The sequence below is a fragment of the Elephantulus edwardii genome, unplaced genomic scaffold (assembly GCF_000299155.1).
Source record: "Elephantulus edwardii isolate Elephantulus edwardi_28Jun2011 unplaced genomic scaffold, EleEdw1.0 scaffold00009, whole genome shotgun sequence".
NCBI classification, from domain to species: Eukaryota; Metazoa; Chordata; class Mammalia; order Macroscelidea; family Macroscelididae; genus Elephantulus; species Elephantulus edwardii.
Window position 1 is genome coordinate 7684124 of NW_006399759.1, and position 21590 is coordinate 7705713.

A 21590-nucleotide genomic window follows, 5' to 3' on the forward strand; every position below is an offset into this window, starting at 1 on the left:
GCCATCCACATCATCTCTGCCACACTTGAGCCCATAGTTACAGACACGGTATTAGTCCATCTTGTTGAGGTCTTCCCCCTCTTCACTGACCCTCCACTTTTCTGAGACTAATACCCTTTGTCCTCCCCCTCTTCACTGACCTTCCAACTTTTCTGAGCATAATACCCTTTTCCAAAGACTAGCCCCCTTAATAACATGCCCAAAATATGTGAGACACAGTTATACTATCTGTCCCTCAAAAGAGCACTCTGTCTGCATTCTTTCTAAGACATATCTGTGTGTTCTCTAGGCAGGCCATGGGATATTTAGTAATCTTCTCCAGCATTACAACTCGAAAGCATAGAAGGTTATTGCTGTATAAAAGGGACAGGGCAGTTGATAAATGCTCAAGAAGGAATGATCACCATGATCCAAAGAGATGAGAAAGAACATGATGGGTTCTAGAATCCTTGTTCTTTCTGGTTACCCTTTTTCTTCTCCTGTTTTTCTTTCTACATCTATTTAATGTTAGGTTTCCTAGTAGCCTCAGAAGTGGAGGACCAAGTCCATCCTAAGTAACCAGGCAACCTGGTCCTCTTTCTCCTCCCATCCTAGACCCCTTTGACTTACTCTTTGGAGGCTGGCAATGGTGACAATTTTATTCCTTGTCACTCTGTATCACACCAGTTTCGTCCAGCACTGAACAAGTGCTTTTTATTTTCTTTTTAGGCAGTAAAGACCGGTATCGAACAAGGGAATGATGCTGGCTACCTCTTTGAATCTCAGGTAAAGTGCAACTTCTTTTCTTTTCATTTTTCTTATTAATTACATTACAGGAATAATCAAAGATCCAATTTGCTATAAAAGTTAAAAAAAAAATGAAGAGTATACAAATCCTTTTAAGTTTTTGTTTTCCTTCCGGTAGTTGTCGTGTCTAATGGTTTATCTGCGTGAACAAGTTGATGCCCAAGAGGTGCTGGTGGTCTGTAGATGCTAGAATTTGCACTCCGTGATGAGGGTATAAGTAAAAACAGCAGAGTATAGTCCTTTCAGAGGGAGTTCACTTCATGAGTCATTTCTGATTCTTGACATTCTGATTCTATGGAAAAGTCTACTGTCGCCTATTGGTATAGACAGACTGCTGTTGTTATTATGTGCTGTCGAGTCACCTGCGACTCATAGCGACCCCATGTACCTAAACCCTAAACCCTGCTCTATCTTGCACCAATCTCATTGTCTTACCTCAGTCACTGAATCAATCTTGTTATACCCAAGAGCCTTTCAGAGCAGTGATCTGAAATTGCCTTGGGTGAAGCCCAGTCGAGGAAAGACTCACCCGTGGGGTACAGACTTCTGTAGTACAGCGCCCTCTGAAGCCCTCTAAGGAACTCAGGCTCACGGGTGTTACCACTATTCTGCAGGGAAGCTCAGTATCGCAAGGACGCAGGAAACTGCCGTCTTCCTCCTGGCAGATTTGAACCACCTAGCTCTGTGTTGGGAGCGCAGTCCCTTACTACAAAGCCACCAGAGCTCCCTCACTTCACCTAGACTGGTGGAAGTTCTACATTCTGTTGTTCCCTTTACTTTTCAGAAATTTGGAGAGCTTGCAATGACCAGAGAATCAAAGGCCTTGATAGGGCTGTACCAAGGGCAGGTCCTGTGCAAAAAGAATAAATTTGGAATTCCTCAAAAGGACGTGAAGTAAGTGAAACTGCATTTCACTATGTGACACAACTTGTAAATATCTTTGAAGATCAGATGTTGTTGTTCTGTACCCATCGAGTGCTGACCCATAGCTGACCCTCCAGTGGGTTTACAGGGGCAGTGAATCGCACAGGAGATAGTGGAGCAGCTGGTGGATTCAAACTGCCTGTCTTTGGGAATGCAGCTTCTTGCCAATAGGCCACCAGAATGGTACGATTCTGTAGTCTTGACCCTACCCCTCTTCTCTCCTGTTGACTTTCCAAGTCAGCCTATTCTGAGTTTTTAGAGCCCTCTAGTGGCCCTTAAAGAGATTGCTGCTTCTCCTACTGTTGATGTCCTCTGCAAGTCTAATTTCATTTCCCGTGTGGCTCGGAGGGAGAAAGATGGGCAGTCTCCTCCCGTGTGACTTACAGCTTCTGAAAACTTGCTGGAGAGTCAGCTGTGAGTCATTTCTGACTCGATGGCAGTGAGTGTGTTTTTAGATGACAGCAGGTACGGGCTCAGCTGCTAGTGGGAAAGTTGCTGCTGCACCAAAGCAAGATGCGGGAGTCTGCTTCCCTAAAGATGTGCAGCCTTGGAAACCCCAGGGAGGAGTTCCACTCTGTCCCTTAGAGTCATGAGGAGTTGAAAGCAACTCACTAATGGCAGTGAGATTGCTTTGCCCCACCTTTTGGTCCTAAACCAAAGGAGCCCTAAGGGCAAGGTGGTTAAAGCCCTCTGCTGCCAGCCTAGAAGTTCAAACCCCCCTGTTGCTGTGTGGGAGAGAGATGTGGCAGTGTGCTTCCAGAAAGAAGTCTGCTTCCAGATGGCTTTCCATGAAGACTTGACACTCGTGGAAACCCAGCAGGGCAGTTCTGCTCTGTCCCGTCAGGTTGATAGGAGTTAACGTCCGCTCACCAGCAGTGCATTTTACTTTTGGGTCCTGAATCAAACACATGTTAAATATACCCTGTTGAACAAGGACTTCATCTATCTCTGCGGCTTGAAATACCATCTGTGTATACATAGACTCCTTCCATATTACAAAATATAAAGCCTTCGAGCCTCATTGCAATGATTAACGTCTTGTCCTTTAACCTGTCAAACTTAAGCATTTTAAATTCTGCTTTCCTATCTCATGTCTGTTCTTTGCAGCTAGCATTCTAGTGTTAGATGGCTTCTTCCATGTCTTAAGTTTTATATTGAGAAATCTAAGTGGTAAACCAAGTAGTCCTGACAAGTAAAAGAGGAATTTGGGGATTAATAAAGAGAATGTGCATATATGTGGAAGTAGGCAGGCTGTCGCAAGTGTCCATTCAGGAAACTTCCCAAACAATCCGGAGAAGGGGTGACTAGAGCCCAGGTTAGGCTGACGACTGAGAGGATGGGAGAAACAGAGGCCAGTTTCAGAAGAGATAGAAGTGATGGAGATTGTAAAATCACTCACAAGTAATTAGAAGATAAGCCAGCAACACTGGACAACAAAAATGCTCCCATTGATTTGATAAACTGAGTGGTTTTGTTTTAACCTACCCAGATAAATTGGGTAATCTCCAGGTGTGATCTGAGATCAATATCCTTCTCTCTTCTTGCACATACCAGTTCTTTTACATCTAATGGATTTTTATACTCATCAGTTCATTACCGGTGCATGTTTTTACAGATAGAAATGCCTTCTTTTTGTGCCTGTTGTACTTGCCTTGCTGGATGCACTCTGTCTATGCATGGTATCTTGGGCAATCTCTTACTTTTACTGAAAAGAAGAATTGCTTGTCAAAAGTCTTTGTGTCCTTTCCTTTCAGGCATGTGGCAGTTCTTGGCGCAGGGCTGATGGGAGCTGGCATTGCCCAGGTCTCTGTGGATAAAGGACTGAAGACTATACTTAAAGACGCTACAGTGGCTGGGCTCGGCCGAGGACAGCAACAGGTGTTCAAGGGGTAAGGGTGTTCTCTATCTTGTCCTCCTCTGCCAGGAGTGAGAATGGTCTTTCCCTTCCTCACTGGCTCCTTTTTCCTCAACCTAATAATCGTTAAGGGAGCTCTGGTGGCTTCATGGTAGAAAGTTGCATTGCCAACTCAGATGCATGCGGTTCAAATCCACCAACTGCTATAGGAGGGAAGGACGATGAACCCCGCCTTGCATTCTTTGAGCATGTCGTTAGGAGAGGCCAGTCATTGGAAGAGGATATCATGCTTGAAGGGTGAAGGGTCAGTGAGCGAGGGGAAGACCCTCAGCAAGTTGGATGAGCACAGTGGCACAGGTGTGGTGAGACTGGCGCAGAGAGGGCAGGGTTCAAGTCTGCTGTGGGTAGAGTCACTATGAGTCGTGGGCCGACTTGATGGCATCTAACAACAGTAATCATTAGATACTCTGTATCCATCCACATTTCCTTTGGATTTTATAAGCATTAATTCTTTCTTTCACCTGTTTTTTCCCAAGTGTTGTTGACTGTTAACATCTGTGTAGTCTTTCCACATGGATCTATTGTTGGTGATGGTTGTTATTTGCCGTCAAATAATAATCCTGTGCACAACATCTCTGAACCCTGTCCTGTCCTGAGCCGGTTTCACTGTCTCCGACACACCTACCCTCATGACCCCAGTCACTGTGCCATTCCATCTCAACCAGGGTCTTCCTCTCCTACACTGTCCCTCCACCCTTCTAAGAATGATAATCTGTCTCCAAGAACTGGTCCATCCTGGATCTGTTGGACATTTATAAATGTCATTTACCTTATGCTTTCCTGTCAGATTAGATATTCTCAGGTTTGTGAGTTTTGATACTGGCCCTGTGTGACTGCTATACCATCATGGAACACGGAAACAGTATGGTTGTGATGCTGCTGAAAAACAGAGATGTGAAGGAACAGCAACATAGAGCTGGGGCTTGGATCAGAACTCTTAAAGCTTGTATTTCTTGACTAGCCTTCCTGTAGAGAAGCAGGTGACTGATTTGGCTCTGCCGTCCCTGAGACCTAACAGCCTGTGTCTCCATCTTACCTTTGAATGAATGAATAGAGAGTGGGTATCCACCCCCTCCTCCCTGCCAGTACACACACACACACACGTGTACTTGCATTCTCCCCCCCTCGTACACACACTCACACCCACACAGACTATTTTGCAGAGGGGAAGGAAATGGAGCAGCAGCTTGGGCAAACTGGGAATTGGTTTCATCATAACTCTACTCAGATATAATGGACAGGCTGGCTGCACTTAGTCTGTCTTGCATGTGATTTTTTTAGCTGAGTGAGCTATTTTTTTGCATTTTAAATGGATTACAGAGCTTAAGTATGTTGTTATCCCTTTTCTGCAGGAAGGAGTTGTGGTCAACAGTTCTGTCCCCCCCAAAATGGCATGTTTTAAATAATAGCGTCATTTGGAGGCTAGCATCATGCACCTCAAAACGGCATTTTACAAGTCACCAAAATGGGAACTTTCTACTCTTGAAAAGCCCTTTGGTCTCCTTTGGGTACAGCTGTGCCAGGTCTCCCTTTATGCCCCAAAAGCAGCATCCCTCCGAGTACCCTCTCACCACACTGTTGATTTGAGATGTAAACATGTTCCTTGTCCTCTTCCGAAGATGTTTCATTTGACATTAGAATTAGAGCAACTACTGTTTTGTTAAACTCTGACAGGTCTGTCTTCCTTGCTGCCTACTAACATTGGCCTCAGAAACAAAGATCTTTGAACACATATCTTTAAAGACTTTGGTTGAATGTGTTTTGGGGTTTTTTTTGGGGAGGGGATTTCCATTTAGCTAGCATTTTTTCCCTTTTTCTTCTGGTTAAAGAGATTCACAAATGGAGCTTAGCTTTACTCTTCACTCAAAGTCATTCACTCATTCTGAAAGTGTGCTAAGCTTGAGACCTAAGCGAGCCTGTTTTCCTTGGTACTAAAACATAATCCGTCACATGTCAAAGTAGGTCCCTAGGGGAAAGAAACCTTAAGTAAATATTTTATGTAATCAATACCATTTGTTACTAGGTGCTGAGTAGAAAGTGGATTGAGACTGTCAGAAACTATGTTTGGGATCTGTCCTCTAGGAGATTACACTGATAAAATAACAGCACATGCAAATACAACACCATGTGGTCTAGGACACATGTTGACACCATATTGTAGATGGTTACCAGAGCTACTCTTTGGTTTTATCATTTAGTATTGGTGTTGTTTCTTCCTCCTGGCAAGTGTAACTGTTAGACTAGTTAAGCAGTGTGTGTTACTTGGGCATTTGGAGGAATCTGGTAGTGGACCTGGAGGGCAGCCTGAATTTGTAGTCCACGGCCCTTGCAGAATAGCTGTCTGCCTACGAGTCTTCCTGAACCTCGGTGAGTTTTCAGAGGCATTAAATCACATGGGAGAAGGTTACCCATCTTTTTCTGGCAGTACATCTGGTGGATTCAAACTGCGTGCCTTTGGGTTGGCAGCACAGCTCTTTGTCACTAGACAACCAGAGCTCTCATGAGCAAGTCAGCTCTCTCAAAATGGGGATAATATAATAGCTACCCCACAGAATTGAAGAAAACACACAGTGTTCCACCTGCTTTGTGCACACTCAGTAGATGGTAGGTTCCTATCCTTTTCCTCTGGCTCAGAACGTGGGATTCTTTTCTAGATTGAATGATAAAGTGAAGAAGAAGTCGATAACATCATTTGAAAGAGACCACATTTTCAGCAACCTGACTGGCCAGCTTGATTATCAGGGATTTGAAAAGGCTGACATGGTGATTGAAGCTGTTTTCGAGGACCTTAATCTTAAGCACAAAGTGCTCAAGGAAGTGGAAACGGTAAGTGAGGGCCTCTCTACTAGAATCCAAGGGTAGTGAGTAGAAGACACCAAGGGATTTTTTTTTCTTTACTAATATATTTACCAAATTCAAATACATTGTTCTCAAGAACAAATTATTTCAATTTCCCTCACACCCCCCATCAAATTGTATAACCTCATGATTTTAAGGAATAGGAAACTCAAGGCTCTTTTCATACAAATATTTGTTTCCAAATAGAACCCTCTGTGAGCCCATGCACTCAGCAAGTGCTTCAAAGGTCATACCTGAGTCCCAAGAGGAAGAGCAAGGAACATGGCGTTCGTGGCCTTATTCTTAGGGGAGTTTAGTTACTCAAGCATTCAGATATAATGTCATGGAGTGGATAGCAAGGTGCCTTGAGATTTACTGGCTGTACACCATAGCTAAAACTTTCTCAAGTTTGTGCAGAAAAGGAAGTTGAGGAAAAGCTGCTTCATCAGACAGGAATCAGATGCTCACTCTGGAAATGCAACCCGGGGCCCTGATCCCATGTTCCCTACCCTGACCAGCCTTGAGATAACGGGTGATGTGAACGGAACATGTATGTACATGGAGTGAGTGATGTACAGAAAGAGGCCAGAAAAGTAGAAATGTAGTAATCCAGGTGTAAAATTGGCCTGAACTAACCTACACTCCGATACACAGATGTCAGTTAGTAAATGGTGTAAATGAACTGGAGCCAATTTGGCAACACACTGTTTGGAACAGTCAACTGCAATGAATTAGGCAGTGCTCCCCAGATGTCCTCCCATAGTCTCCTAGTGACCCTGAACCCAGGGAACATTTAGAAACTGAAGGGAAGCAGCTCTATTGGGAGTAAATTTCACCTGTGAGTCACATTGTCCAACGTCTTTTCTTTAGGCAAAGTGCAATGCTAGATTCATTTGAGGGACAAAGTTCAGAAGAGGTGGATTGAGGTGTGTCCCGTCTGCACTGGTTAGCATTTAAGCTTAGAACAGGTCCCCAGGACCCTCGGAAAACACTGCTAAGCCAGCAGCAGGTGGTTCAGAGGGGAGAACAATCTGTTCATTTTAGCAGTTAAGCAGCCACTGGTCAAAAAAAGAGAGGAAGGAGGAATCAGATCAAGAGAACCATAGCTAAGAGCAAATCAAGAGAGGAGATACAGTTGAGGCATAAAGGTTAAAGGGGACAGTGGGAGGGCAGCTTAACAGCAAAAAGGAAGAACAAGGGGTTTTTATCTGAGTATGGAGCACACAGAGGGGCGAATTTGTGTCCAGTGAAACAGAGGAGGAAGGAGGGATATTAAGGCAAGTACTGATTTTTAGCAGGTAATAAAAGAGAATCCAGTGCTCTACCTGATAATTGTTCTGTCTAAGGAGATACCACTTTAGGTAGAGTAATTATTACTACAGAGAATGGTACAATTAAAAATGTTATGCTGTGTCTGTCATGGTTATTAACAGAATGTGCCCCTTCTTCTTTTTTTTAAACTTAGTGAAGTCATCATCTGATGGAGGAGATATTTGAGGTAGTTATTCAGGAAGCATAGGAAAGAGTGAGGTCCAGACCAGATAGATGTATGCTTATAAAATCAAAGGATACTGGGTGAGAAACCCTTAAGGAGGACATCTGGTCCATCCCCCCATGAGTAGTAAAACCTTTCTATTGTTCTTGGCCTCTCATTTCTTTGTAAGAACCTTTTAAAGTTGGATCTAGACAACAGTCCTTCAAGAAGCTACACATTTTCTTTTCTTCACTTTCCATAGAACTAAGCAAAGCCTGTTCTTCTGACGTCCTGTACATTGATCCTAGATGGTTCCCTGTCTGGGCTGTCTTCTTCAGTGTCATATGTTAACGTTCTAATGCTGTGTGACAGACCACTGCAGAGCTTAAAGGCTTGAGACTGCTGTTTATTTTCTCACAGTTCAGCAGTCTCAGCAAGGCTCACACAGCAGAGACAACTGGTCCTCAGCACCAAGTGGTGTGGGCCGGGGTCCCGTGCAAGACTGCCGTCAGCCAGGCCTCTTAAGGCTGCATCTGGAACTGGCAGAGACACTTCCACTGTGTTCTGTTGGTCACAGCAAGTCCCAGAGTAACACAGATTCACAGGAAAGAGGAGGAGAAACAGACATCTGGATGGGAGGGAAAACTTGCCAGGCTCCAACCCTCTTGAGACATGCTGGTCTGCTCTGCTCAGAAAATTAAACACAGGTTCCTCTTAACGAGACTCAGCTTTCTTACAATCATGTTGTACCAGTGTACAACATTTGAATTTGTAATTTGAATTACGCTTTTTTTTTTGGGGGGGGGCCTAGTTTTAAAGTTTATTTCCACCCAGGGTGGATAAGACAACTATGGGTATTGGTGAAGCTTGCATACGATTGGACAGTAAAGAAAAAGAATTGGGTTCTCTTGACTTCTCGATGGTTTGATTTTTTTGATACAAAAAACACCAACCACTTCTTCATTTAGGAAACCTGCCTGGCCTACAATGCATTACACTTTTGACTAAGTGATATCCGTGTCTTTGTCAAGTTTATTGCCAAGTTGAGTCTTGCCTATCATGTACCTAATAGTTTGGTTTTGGTTTCTCTCTTTCTTCCTTTTTTTTTTTTTGGTTATCTTAATGAAATTCTTTACCTTCATCCACACGATGACTGAACTTACTCTACACTCTTCACCATGTTAAATGTATCTTTGGTTTTGTTTGTTTGTTTTTGTTTTTTATTATTCTTTGTGCGTGTACCGTCAATTGGATTTGACTGGTACAGGAGGAGATTGCCCCTCTGTCTCCGGCAGAGCATCTGGTGGATTCGAACCACGAACCTCTGGCATTGCAGTTGCAGTTTCTTGCCACTAGGCCACCACAGCTCCCCTTAAATGTATCTTGACTCTTGATCCTCACCCCTGGCTCTTCCTCTCCTGGATTTGCACACAGTTGCCCCGTGTGCGTCCCGTGTGCTTGATTGAGCATCTTCAGAAAAACCTGAATAGGTTGGAGTCATGGACAGAGGCTCAGAGGTCTAGAAATGGTTGTCCTGGGGGCTGAGGCTAACGGATAGGAGTGTTCATGTGCTGCAGCTGTAACTATGGGATGCGTTTGTGTGGATTTGTGGTAACAGTTCAAAAGGAGGCATGCTCGTCTTTACAAAGGTGAAGGGTGGGGATGCCAAATCATCATGAGCTTTCAGACTTGAGAGCAGATCCAAGGAAGAAGTGCCAGTGACATCTGGGCTTGGTCTTCCGATGCATGAACCTTGATTCAGAGCCGTCTCTGTTTACAGTCTCCTGCTCAGCTGCTGAGATGTTGTCCCCAGGTCAGGGTTAGGGGACCTTATGCTGGGCCATAACGAGAAGGAGCCTGGAAATGGGCATAGAACAAGGTCACCACGTACTCCCAACACAGCTAGCCCTGGGCCAGCTGAATGAAGCCTGTGCCTGAGCATGTCTGGGCTGAGAGGGTGGCTGGGCCTGGGTGTCACTCGGTAGCTCTGCACTGGACTCGAGTCTTCCCCTCGGCTTGTCTGACACCTGTATGCTTTCCTCCAGGTGATTCCTGAGCACTGCATCTTTGCCAGTAACACTTCTGCTCTGCCCATCAACCGAATTGCATCTGTCAGCAAACGACCCGAAAAGGTAAATTCTGCACTGAGGAGGAACTCTGAAATAGTTTACTAGTGAAGACTTGGGCCCCAAGTGGAGAAGGGATTGGTGTGAGTTACGCTGTGGATGGGGCTACAGTTTATTCTCATAAGCTGAGCACAGAAAGTCAATACCAGGACCAGTGTAAGGGAAGTACAGTTATGTAAGGGATTTGTATCCCTGATGTGTCCTACCTTTCAGGTGTCGACTTTAAAACCCACCTTAATCCTACAAGTGGGCTTTGGAAGATAGGCCCTGAAAGAAGAAGAAATACTCCCAAAGATGGCTTCTGCCACAGAGCAGACTCTGGGACTGCTGATGGGTTTGGTTTCTCCTTAAGATCTGAGAATTCAAGATATTCAGGACCCTGGGATGTGTCCACCAGGGTTCACTCAGACCCTCTGCCCAGGACAGGAACAGCCTGGGTTTAGAGCAATTTCACTGAGTGTTTGGAATGATGCCTAGAAATTGGTCTTTGGATTTTTGGTGTCTACCAGAGTAATTAAGTGAAATCACTTGAGGAGAGATAAAACACTTCATTTCCATGGAAGATACCAATTAGCCTCAGCTCCCCAGAACCAAACAGAGCCCAACAGGAAACAGGAAAGACCTTTCAGCAGCAGAAATTGTTAAGACGTCCGTGTGCTACAAACACAAAAGCCCGTTTGTTCTTACTCTGTTTATCCAAGTTTGCTAATACAGGGTAATCAAGTTTCCTAGCACATAGCCGATTAGAAGCGATGTGGGGCCTGCAGGAGGCCCAGTGATGACGGGGCAGAAATCGTAGGGAAGAATGGCAGCTGACACTGAGGGGGACACAAAAACGGTATAAAGGGGCCCTGTCCCATCATTCCGAACTCTCTGCAGCCTTCAGAATCCATGAAGGCGCCCCATCACTGTTGGTTTGATGCTAACCTCGCAGTCTCCTTGGCAAGTGGAAGTGGAGCATCACATTTTGCAGTTTTACCCTCCAGGAGTCTGGAGTAGCTGGTCTCGTGTCCTCCATAAGAAAGTGAAGCCCAGACATGGTGAGCAGCTGTCTCCGTGTGCTCAAGACGGAGGCGTCTCCTGGGACACAGGGCTTGTAGTGCTACAGCTGGCGCAGGCCCATGCAGTTCACAGTTCAGGACGAGCCGCTCGCCTCAGACACAGCTCGCTCGAGCCTTTGGGGTGGTGACCACACTTGATGGTGGTTCCAACTTGATGGCACGTAACAGCAGCAACATAGTTGTTCACAGATATCGGACTTTCAAAAGATCTGTGTATTTTATTTTATATAAATTATATGTCCAAAGAGCCTAATTCCTTTTGTTTCAAGAGTATTGAGTCAGGTCCTGTGTTTGTAAGTATTTTTAATATAAAGTTGAAGAGTGAGAAGCAGCTTTGGGATTGCTAAGTTGAGTGATTTGTGTATACATAGTGGTCAGTGGTCAGGCTTTGGAGAGGCCGCCCTGTGACAGTCCCCTGTGCCACAGCCATGGACACTGACCCACTCCTGTGAGCCTCTTGTTGTCTTTGTTCCTCATCTGCATAGTTCTGGTAGATCCCCGTAGTTATACATTATAGCTAAAGTGGGGGAGCTGGGGCCAACTACAAATTAATGAGTTCGGTTTCTTCCACAGTCCTATTGTGAAGACTATCTGTTAGCATAAAAGAGATGTTCCTCAGATTTAGCATGCATCCAGATTCCCAGAGCGCTTATTAACTAAAGCGCTGCGCTGGGCCCCAGCCCCAGAGAATCGGATGTGCTAAGCTTAGGGTGGTGCGGAGAGGTTGTAGTTCCAACATTGCCAGGTGGTGCCCACTTTGAGAATCACAAGTTATAATGAATCTGCTAAGCGTGCACAGCTTGATATGAGAAAGTGCTGCTTCACCCTACTGCCCTGTGACACCACTTCCCTAAACCGTCAGCACCATTAATACAAGAGGCACCAGCATCGTTCTTCGCTGGTCCATCTCGTTCAGCCTCTTGCTGCGGTTTGGCACTGTTGCTGGTCAAATCAGTGCCCTTAAGGAAAAGGTCCAGAAGCCAATGAAAGAGGATTCCAGCCAGCCCTCCCATGGAGCCAAGCCACAGGGAATAGCAAGCAGTGCTTCTAACCACCCACCACCTTTCTCTCCAGCATTTTCCCTGCTTTTCATCCCCTCCCTCCCACTCCTGACTGGCGGCCTTTCGCCCCCTCCAGGTGATTGGTATGCACTACTTTTCTCCTGTGGACAAGATGCAGCTGCTGGAGATTGTCACAACTGAGAAAACCTCCAAGGACACGGTGGCTTCGGCCGTGGCAGTTGGCCTCAAGCAGGGAAAGGTCATCGTCGTGGTCAAGGTCAGGAACTGTGTAACACTGGCAGGTCTTTGCAGCATCCCGTTTAGTCTCCTTATACCTTCAAGCTCATGTGTAACTATCCTGTGTAAAACTGTTCAGGGACATACATACCAGCTTTTGATGGGATCTCCCCCCGGTTCTCACTGTCTGGACAGTGATATAGACTCAGTCTCCCTGGTTTGGGATAGGAACAAGGAGGGTCTGGTCCATTGCAGGGCTGCTAGCCACTCCAGACCTTCCCAGTGACCATCAAGTGATGAGCTGTGCTGTCAGAGCCAGGCTTTTCTGCCCCAGGCTTCCCCTACAGCTTGATTTCAGGGAGCTCTGGTGGCATAGTGATAAGGAGCTGCACTGCCAACCCAGAGGCATGCAGTTCGAATCCACCAGCTGCTCCTCCTGGGCAATTTACTGCCTCTGAATACCCACTGGAGGGTTGGCTATTGCTGAGTTCCAACTCGATGGCACACAACACCACCCCAGCTGAATTTTAAGACTGATTCTAAATCGCCTTCAATTTTGAAATGCTATTGAGAAAAGGAGAGTGGAAACAGAGGTCCCAGTGAGCTCACGTTCTCTCTGTTGGCAGGATGGACCCGGCTTCTACACCACTAGGTGCCTTGCGCCCATGATGTCTGAAGTCATCCGCATTCTCCAGGTTAGTATTGCTGTCTGGGCAGTTTAGGGCATCTTCCACTCCTTAAATCATTCTTCCAGATGGAGGGTATCAAAATGGGGAACAAGCCTTCTCCTAGAGTTAACCCCTGGCTCTCTCCAAGAAAGCCCTCTGTGGTATCCATACAACAGCGGAGGTCAGGAGGCTTGGGCTGCTCTGAGCTGGGCAGAATTTTAACCCTGCTCCCTCTATTCAGAGACCTCACTGCTGCATGAAGGCAGACACACTTCGCATGTGCTCGTTCTGTGTCTCCTTTGAGACAGGAGCCATCTCGATCAGGGCCCACTGGATCTGTCCAGTGTTGCATCTACTTCTGCCACATGCAGACAGAGATACAGACGCAGCACAGATGCATGCATGCACTCTGGCTTTACAGGTCATTCACTGGCAGGAAATGGGGGATCCCAGTCTGCAGACACGGGATCCTGGTACCACTGCCACAGTGTTCCTTCAGGTCATTTTTCCCTCAGTCATGGGAAACAGCCCTATCTGCCATGAAATCTTGTTCTTGAGACTCAAAATTGAAAATAAGACAGACATGAATACTAGATTCCCCTCTGAACATCCTTAAGCTGCTGTAGGTTAGGGAACACTGATTTCCCACAGGTGACACCCACACAGAGAAGTGGCTTCCGCACCTGCCTTCATCTGGGCTAGCACAGGGAACTCGTGGGAGGAGGTTTTGGGGAGCTTTCCTCTGAGCTCCCTGCTCTACTCTCCCTTCAGGAAGGAGTGGACCCCAAGAAGCTGGATTCACTGACCACAAGCTTCGGCTTCCCTGTGGGTGCTGCCACCTTGGTGGATGAAGTTGGCGTGGATGTAGCCAAACATGTAGCTGAGGATCTAGGCAAAGCCTTTGGGGAACGGTTTGGAGGTGGAAGCCTGGAACTCCTGCATCAGATGGTGGCCAAGGGCTTCCTGGGTGAGTAGCCTCCAGGAAACATAACTAGCACTGGGTCCTGAACCATCACCTGCCTCCAAAGATTTGTAAGAGTAAACAAAAATTTCACTGCCTGCCCCCAGGGTGCTGTAGAACAGAACAGAACCACCAACAGGGTTTCCAAGGCTGTATGTCTTCATAGAAATGGACCGGCTCATCTTAAACAGAGCAGGTGGTGGGTCCGAACCGCCAACCATCTGGCTAGCAGCAGGATGCATTTACCCACAGTGATACCAGAGCTCCTTTTAATGCAGAACAGAGTACTTAATGTAGAGCCCACTGTCATGGAGAATTGCAGAAATTAATTTGTGAGCACCTCTTCTTGGGCTGGCCCTGCAGATTTTAACCCAAAATCTAGCCCCCTAATGCTCCAGGTATCTACCGTTAGCTGGCCTATGGCATGCAAGTCCGGCAGGCACTTTCTCCTCCCCATGGCCTTCAGTACATCTCTGGTTCTGCAGTGGAGTGCTCTGTGACAGAGCTCTGTGTACCATGTGGCTCCTTGTGTCGAAAAGTCATACCTTTCAGTGCTGTACAGTGAGGTCCACCTGAGAGGTGGCTTTCTCTCTTGGCAAAGTAGCAGCACAATCAACACATGGGCAGGACTTTAAAATCCACCCAGCTGCTGCCTTTCTCATCCAGATACACAGATTTCTAAGCTTCAGGAAACACAAGATCATTTTTTTTTCCTCTTCTGCCAATGACTGAATTTCTAGAGTTAGCTGGATAAACAAAGTCAGGAATACAGAGAGAGGCTCGAGCTTTGTAACGGGAGAGAACTCTCCGGCCAGGGCTCTGAGAATCTGAACTTGTCCCTTTTACTGCTTCTTTTAGGTCGCAAGTCTGGGAAGGGCTTTTACATCTACGAGCAGGGTGCGAAGGGTTCAAAGAATAAGAATTTGAATTCTGACATGGATCCCATTTTGGCGAGTCTTAAGTTGCTTCCTGTGTCTGATGTGTAAGTCATTTGGGTGGGCTGATGGCCGGAGATGATCTCGGGCAGCCCAGGTCCACTTTGTCATGATCATCCATCCCTGAATAGAAAATCCAGCTGAGACTGACCATGGCACACACCATGTCCCTCTGAGCCCTCCCATCCCACCTCAGCTCTGCCAGCTTGAAGGCGAGAGTTAAGCCTGGCCTGGCCCCTCTCAAACCATGCAGTGAAGTCCCAGAGAACAACTAGACAGACTGTTCGAGGCCCCCTCTAAGTCCTTTATTACCACTTCCTTGTGAGGAACTGCCAGTTGCTAAAGATAAACATTTATGATTACCTACTTTGTGCCACATAGGGTCGCTATGAGTCGCAGGCGACTCGACGGCACATAACAACAACAAACACTTTGTGCCAAGCTCTGTCCTGGGTTGTTGTACATTAATTAGGACAAGTAACCCTCCACAGAAGGAATGGGGAGGCCCCCAGGCTGTCTTCTGCCAGAGACACCCACCCTTCACATCCTGACCATCAGCTCCCCCCTCCCCACCCTCTGACTCTCCCCTCACCTAAGGTCTCCTCTTGTCCACAGCTCCTTCGATGAGGACATCCAATACCGTCTGGTGACACGATTTGTGAACGAGGCGGTCATGTGCCTGCAAGAAGGGATCTTGGCCACACCTGCTGAGGGAGACATCGGAGCCGTTTTTGGGCTCGGCTTCCCCCCTTGTCTTGGAGGTGGGTCTTAACACACTAGGCTGTTAGCTTGCTCTGTCTCCGAGCTCACGTTCATCCCCTTTACCCCGGTCTCTTCTCTCCACGCAGGGCCCTTCCGCTTTGTGGATCTGCATGGAGCGCAGAAGGTAGTGGACCGGCTCAAGAAGTACGAGGCCACCTATGGAAAACAGTTCACTCCCTGCCAGCTGCTGCTTGACCACGCCAGCAGCCCCAGCAGGAAGTTCTACCCATGAGCAGCACACGCCCGTCAGGAAGCTGGCTGTCCAGTTCCGTCATTACCAGAAGGGAAACAAACTCAAGCACTATATTTGCTCTTTGACGAAAGTGCCTTCTCTCTCCCATCCCGTGAAGCCTGTGCATTTGGTTTTGGACTTCATGCTGGAAGGTGGAGCCCTCTGCTCATGGTTTCTAAGCCTAAGGAGGCAGCGACCCTGGAGCATCTCTGCCGCCTCTTCCCAGCCAGGAGGCGGATGGAGAGAGGAGGGCAGCTACCCAGCCAAACACACACTAACAATAAAAACGAAACAATCTTTCAGCCCATCTGTTCCTTTTTTTCCTTGTTTAAATTCTCTTAAGAAGCAACCTAGAATAAAGATCCACACTTTTGGGGTAAGAATGTGCTAAGAATTCTAGGTAGTAACGTTAAAGAGGCACTGCAAACGCAAAAGATGGAACTCTCTGAGCCATTCAGACCTGGCTGTTTCAATGTTTTGGCTGAACTTCTGCCAAAAGCAGCAGGGATGGAACAGGTTTGCCTTGAACCCAGTGCAGATCCCGACATGGGAAGACTCCACGTTACAGTGTAACCTGCTCCCTAATGTCCTTGACTGGTCTTTACAGAAGCAGACTGCCAGGCCTTTCCTCCACACCACACTGGGATCGGTTGACCCACCACATTAAGTAGTCCAGGACAGACCTTTTGTGTTGTCCAGGGCCCTTCAGCTATGTAATACCAGGATACAAAAGCCCAGGCTAGATTTCCTCGTGGCATTAGCTTGCCTGTTTATCTCGGTGTGACTGCTGGTGCACACCGGGATGTTGGGGAGTATGCTGGAGTTAAGCAGAGGAGGAGGTTCATTATAACCTGTACCTCTTTGCTGCCCAGGGCATGGGAAATGAGCCTTAAGTCTCTGTTTCTTCACCCCCCCCCCCCCACGATCATATGAACAGCCCAGGGAATGCTAATTTGATCCACACCATCACTCTGTCACCCCAGCTCTTCCCTCCCTGCCCTACTGGAATGGAAAGTTCCTCCAGGCAGTTTGAAGGACAGTGCCTGGTCTGGGCAACCAGTGCTGGGGTTCCTCGTGAGCCGGAAGGGGGAGCCACACTGGGCATGTAAAAATGCCAGCTTATGCCATCATACTGCAGAAATTCAAAGCTTTAAAATATTTCCAGGCCCTGCTGCCTGTACTCCAGAACAGTAGTTCAGAAAACCTCAGCCCAGGATCTGTGGGGACTGACAAGCCTGTTGCCTGGCTGTGGCTCTAATAAACACAGTTGCTAGGAAACCAGACCCTAAAACCAAGTCATCTCTAAGTTGCAATTTCACATGACTCTGGAAGGTGCTTTGGTGGACTAGCGATAATGGGTTGTGCTGCCAACCCAAAGGCACGTGGTTCAAATCCACCAGCCTCTCCAAGGGAGGAAGGCGGGCAGTCTCTTCCCGTGCAATTTACAGGCACTGAAAACCCACTGGAGGATCCAACTTGAGGGCACAACAGTAACAATGGCAGGTGAACTGACCTCCTGCCCTAAACCGATCCTCAGGCTTCTTAAGTATTGGGTTGAGAGTCTCAATGTCAGAGTCCAGAAGGTGGCTGGAGTCCTGGCTGGCGGTACTGGGCTCCAAAGTCAAGTTTTCCATTCAGCAGCAGTAGATGATTGTGAATTCTGGTGTTAACAGTGAAATCCGGAGGGTTCTTGTAAGGGCAGGTGAGGGGTGTTCAGAGAGAAAAGAAGGCAGGGCTTCCAGTTTCCAGGGACACATGAACGGGCTGCATAGACACACCATTCCAAAGTCCCCCCCTGCCAGAGGGGAGACTTGCTTGTCCTCCACACAGAAGAGCAGGGGCACCTAGAGCCCCACCCACACCGTTCATTAACAGTCTAGCATTTATTTCACTAGCCCATGAGGACCCACCAATTTCATCTGCAAGAAAACCAAGGGTTTCAGCTCCTGTGTTGCATACCCCACCTCCAGGCTCCCCTCCCTCAGCTGAGACAGCCTGCTCATGGCATGGGAGTACCAGCATGGCTTGGCTACTCTAAACGCTGAGGAAATAAATACTTATGTCAACTAGGTAAGGCAGAAGAGAAGGCTGGAACCTTGGGGCCCTGACAGGAGCAGGTATGAGAATAGTGTGGCTCTGGTTAGAATAAAGTTGAGGGGTGGAGGGTGTCAGGCACCAGGCTCGAGACGCATGTGAACACGCGCAGGAGGATTGAGCCCCGTGAGGTCTTCTCAAGGCACTGTGCTTTCTCCCAGATATGCCCACCCGTGCCAGTGACGAGGCCAGGAAACAGCAGAGAGAACTTCCTCCCTGTTGAACCCCTTCCCTACAGAATCAGGGAGCAGCCAACTTCAAGACACCTTCTCTTATGTCAAGAGTCCAAAGACTGAACCCAACCTGAGAGGAAGAAGAGTGTGGCTCAGAGCTCAGGGCAGGAGCCAGGGCACTTGAGACATCTGGGAGCACCTGTCTCCCTAACCAGGTAAAGTAGGCCAAGGGCAGAACTGTTCTTTTTCCAAAATCATCACCCACAGACCAAAACCCAAAGACAGAGCCTCTCAGGTGCTGGGCTGGCATCTGTGCTTGATCCTCCTGTGCTCGGGGCCAGGAACCTAAGTCAAGGAGGCTCAGGGCATGCGATGGGCAACCCTAGGATACAGACAGTGCAGCACTAGCTCTGATTCTGGGGCAATTCAGGCCAAAGCCCACAGAGCACAAAGGAGAAGGGGCACTTAGGGAATCTGTGCTTAAATTATGGACCATCTTTCTTTCCTTGTCTTGAATCTGAACCTACAAGCTTAAGGAGTCTGTCAAGTCCTGAAGCAGAGCGTGAAGGGAAGGCCCGTTTGAACCATCCCCAGTGGAACTGCAGCCCCTCCCCATACACTCGGCATGCTCAGGAGCCAGGATGTCCCGGGCACGGAGTCTGATCTCAGAGTACCACATCCCCAAGTGTGTCTCCCTGAATTCACTCGGCATGGCTGCTGAGCAGCCTCCAGTCTTGGCGCAGATTCTCCCCGGAGGCTGGACCGCTGGCCACTCAGTGAGACCCCTCCCCAGCAAGCCCCAGCTGCTCCCCAGGGCCTCCACGTCAGCATTCCTGTTGTACAGCTATCAGCTGGGCAGTTCAGATCTTGGGCCGCCAGCCTTTGATGAACTGCATGATCTTCTTGACCTGCAGCTTGGTGAGGTGGAAGTCGTCTGCCAGGATGTCCTCACTAAGCTGCACAAAGATGCTGCCATCAATGCGTTCCCGGGCAAAGAAGCTCACCACGTCTTCCGAGAGCCCAATGAAGCGCAGACTGCGAGACACTTCCTCCAGAGAGAGTGCAGACAGGTCCGCAGGAGGCTGCCAGGAGGAAGGGTCCCGGCTTCCCCAGCCTGAAGTGCCATCCCGGGGGCTGGCAGGAGGCCCTTCAAGGCGCCCCTGGGTGAGAAAGATTCGTGTCCCACCTGCCTCGGGCCCCTGCAGGGCAGCGGGTGACAGTGGGGTGGGGACCTGTCTCAGCACCAGACCTTCAGGGTCAAAGGTCTTAGGGGGTCCGAGGGGTGAAAGACGGGGTGCAGACCCAGGTCCCCCCACAGCTCTGGGCTCCTGATAGCGCAGTAGCTCGGGCTCCGGAGAAGCACTCTGTCCCAGCTCAAAGGGATCAAAGGGCTCCAGGGCTGGTTCCTGCCATTCAGAGGAGGAGGAAGAGGAAGTAGTAGGGCAGGAGGACGGGGGAGCAGCTGAATAGGCCTGGCCTGGAGAGGCTGAGCCTGGAGAATAAGCAGGACTGGAGGTAGCCAGGGCACCTGAGGTGCTGGTGGGCCCAGAAGAGGGGGCCCCTGGGGGACCTGCGGGGTAGGCAGGCCCAGAGAAGGGGTTGAGCGCTCCAAATGGAGCAAAGCGTTTCTGAGGGTGCGAAGGCTTGAGCAGAGGCGGGCAGCTGTGGTAGGTTTTAACAGGGGTGTCAGCTCCCGAGGCAGAGGTGGCTCGGCTGCTCAGGGGCTCAGGGTGGGCCCTGGAGGCCTGGCTGGGCTGTGTGGTTGAAGGCGGGGGTCCCGGGGTGGGGCGGCTCGAGGAGTCGCCCACCTTGCAGTCCCCCCAGGTGCAAGGGTAGCAGTAGAGGGAGTAAGCATCCGGGGACGGGGAGCCACTGCCACTGCGGGAGCCTGCCCTGTGGGCACAGACAGACACACAGACAGACGGAAGGTCAGCCCAGAGCATGCGGGAAAGGGACAGGCATGTGAGAACAAAGCAAACCACTGCTCCGTCAGGCCATGCAGGCCACAGCTGACCAGCATCACTGGCCCATAGCCCAGCAGCCCCCAAGGCCCGAGAGCCTCTAGGAACCCCATCAATGCTCATCATTGTTTAGAAGGAATGAGCCCCTCTCCCCTGACTACTGCACCCTCACCCTCTCACATTCTGGGCTTGAAGACCTCCTCTTCCTCAGCACTGCCCTCAGCCATGCCCCCCACCTCAATACATCCCGTGAAGATCCAGGACCATCAGAAGACATGGACTCACCCATCCTGAAGGCCAGAAGAGTAGTAGGAGAGGCTGGAGGTGGGTGAGTGGACAGGCTGCAGCTTGGGAAAGCGTGGGGGCACAGGGGGGCTGCTGGAGAGCCGGCCGCTGCCATTGCCACCCCTGGGAGGGACAGGCGGGGCGTTGAGCAGACGACATTCCTCCTTCACCTGCAAGCAGAGAGCAGACAGGATCAACGAAGAGGCCAGGGGCCCTGGCCCCAACCCTGAGCCTTTGAAAATTAATCGTGAATGGAAGAAGAATACAGCAAATTCAGCCAGACCACTGCATGTGTTTTTGCCACAAGGAAAAGGAAAGAAGTGGAAATAAGTGTTACAGAGACAGAAAGAGTAAGAAAATATCTACAATGTGGACCTTTCCTTGTATGTCGAAGAGCCTCAAGGTGGGCTTCAGGGGGTCACAGGTGTTAAGTGGCAGAGGGAAATGTTCTGTAAGTGTGGAGAAACTGTATTTAACAAGCATAAACCGGTTTACCTTGCACAGATCTTCTTGAAATACATAACAATCTTCTGTGACTTCAAAGTGACATGGGACGATTAGGTAACCTAACATTTTCTGAACTTATCTCACCAAGGAACCACCTTTTCACTGGACAGCTAACTTATAGAATTCCTGTTCCGTTAGAACCTTCTGGGGAACACTATTCTCGGTTCAGCCTAAATTCTCTGAGGATGAGAGAAAGCAAATTCTACTTGGCATCTTTGTTGCACAACTCCAGTGCTACTACTGTTCCAGGCGTCCTTGATCACAAATGCTCCTGGTCGTTCCCTACATGGGGTTGGAGGATGATCTATCAAAGCTGGCCCCATAAAAAGTATGAAAAGTCACGAGGTCAGCTCCCTGGCTTCACCTGGCACCTCAATCGCGTCTACTCACCGCCTCGGATTTGGGTGGGACAGGAGGCGGTGGCGCTTCAGACTCCAGGCGAGGTGTCCCCGCGGCCCCGAAGGAGATGAGGTCGGTGCCCGAGGGCGGCCTGGCTCTGCCCTCGGCGAGGCTCTCGGTGGCCTGGTGCGTCCACAGCTCCTCGTAGGGGATCTCGGGCGGCTGCGCGGTGGGCTCGGGCGCCGCCCAGTCGGGGCTCACGTACTCCTGGTCGCCGTCGCCGGCGGGCGGCTGCGGGCCGAGCAGGGCGG

At 48.9% G+C, this 21590-nt stretch overlaps 2 protein-coding genes across 2 annotated transcripts in view; one reads left to right on the forward strand and one right to left on the reverse strand.

Annotated features, from left to right (window-relative positions):
* Positions 1 to 15920, forward strand: part of HADHA (hydroxyacyl-CoA dehydrogenase/3-ketoacyl-CoA thiolase/enoyl-CoA hydratase (trifunctional protein), alpha subunit) — a 54458-nt gene extending 38538 nt beyond the window's left edge. The window contains exons 12-22 of the mRNA XM_006880706.1: positions 709 to 765; positions 1571 to 1680; positions 3465 to 3599; positions 6280 to 6451; positions 9983 to 10069; positions 12262 to 12402; positions 12989 to 13057; positions 13802 to 13997; positions 14850 to 14973; positions 15542 to 15687; positions 15775 to 15920. Of these exons, the coding sequence (XP_006880768.1) occupies positions 709 to 765; positions 1571 to 1680; positions 3465 to 3599; positions 6280 to 6451; positions 9983 to 10069; positions 12262 to 12402; positions 12989 to 13057; positions 13802 to 13997; positions 14850 to 14973; positions 15542 to 15687; positions 15775 to 15920 (1383 nt within the window). The remainder of the gene's footprint in view (positions 1 to 708; positions 766 to 1570; positions 1681 to 3464; positions 3600 to 6279; positions 6452 to 9982; positions 10070 to 12261; positions 12403 to 12988; positions 13058 to 13801; positions 13998 to 14849; positions 14974 to 15541; positions 15688 to 15774) is intronic.
* Positions 15921 to 19047: 3127 nt separating this feature from the next.
* The window catches only part of GAREML (GRB2 associated, regulator of MAPK1-like), a 13738-nt gene continuing 11195 nt past the window's right edge, over positions 19048 to 21590 (reverse strand). The window contains exons 5-7 of the mRNA XM_006880707.1: positions 21331 to 21570; positions 20434 to 20603; positions 19048 to 20080 (exon numbers count right to left, since the gene is read on the reverse strand). Coding sequence (XP_006880769.1) covers positions 19048 to 20080; positions 20434 to 20603; positions 21331 to 21570 — 1443 coding nt within the window. The remainder of the gene's footprint in view (positions 20081 to 20433; positions 20604 to 21330; positions 21571 to 21590) is intronic.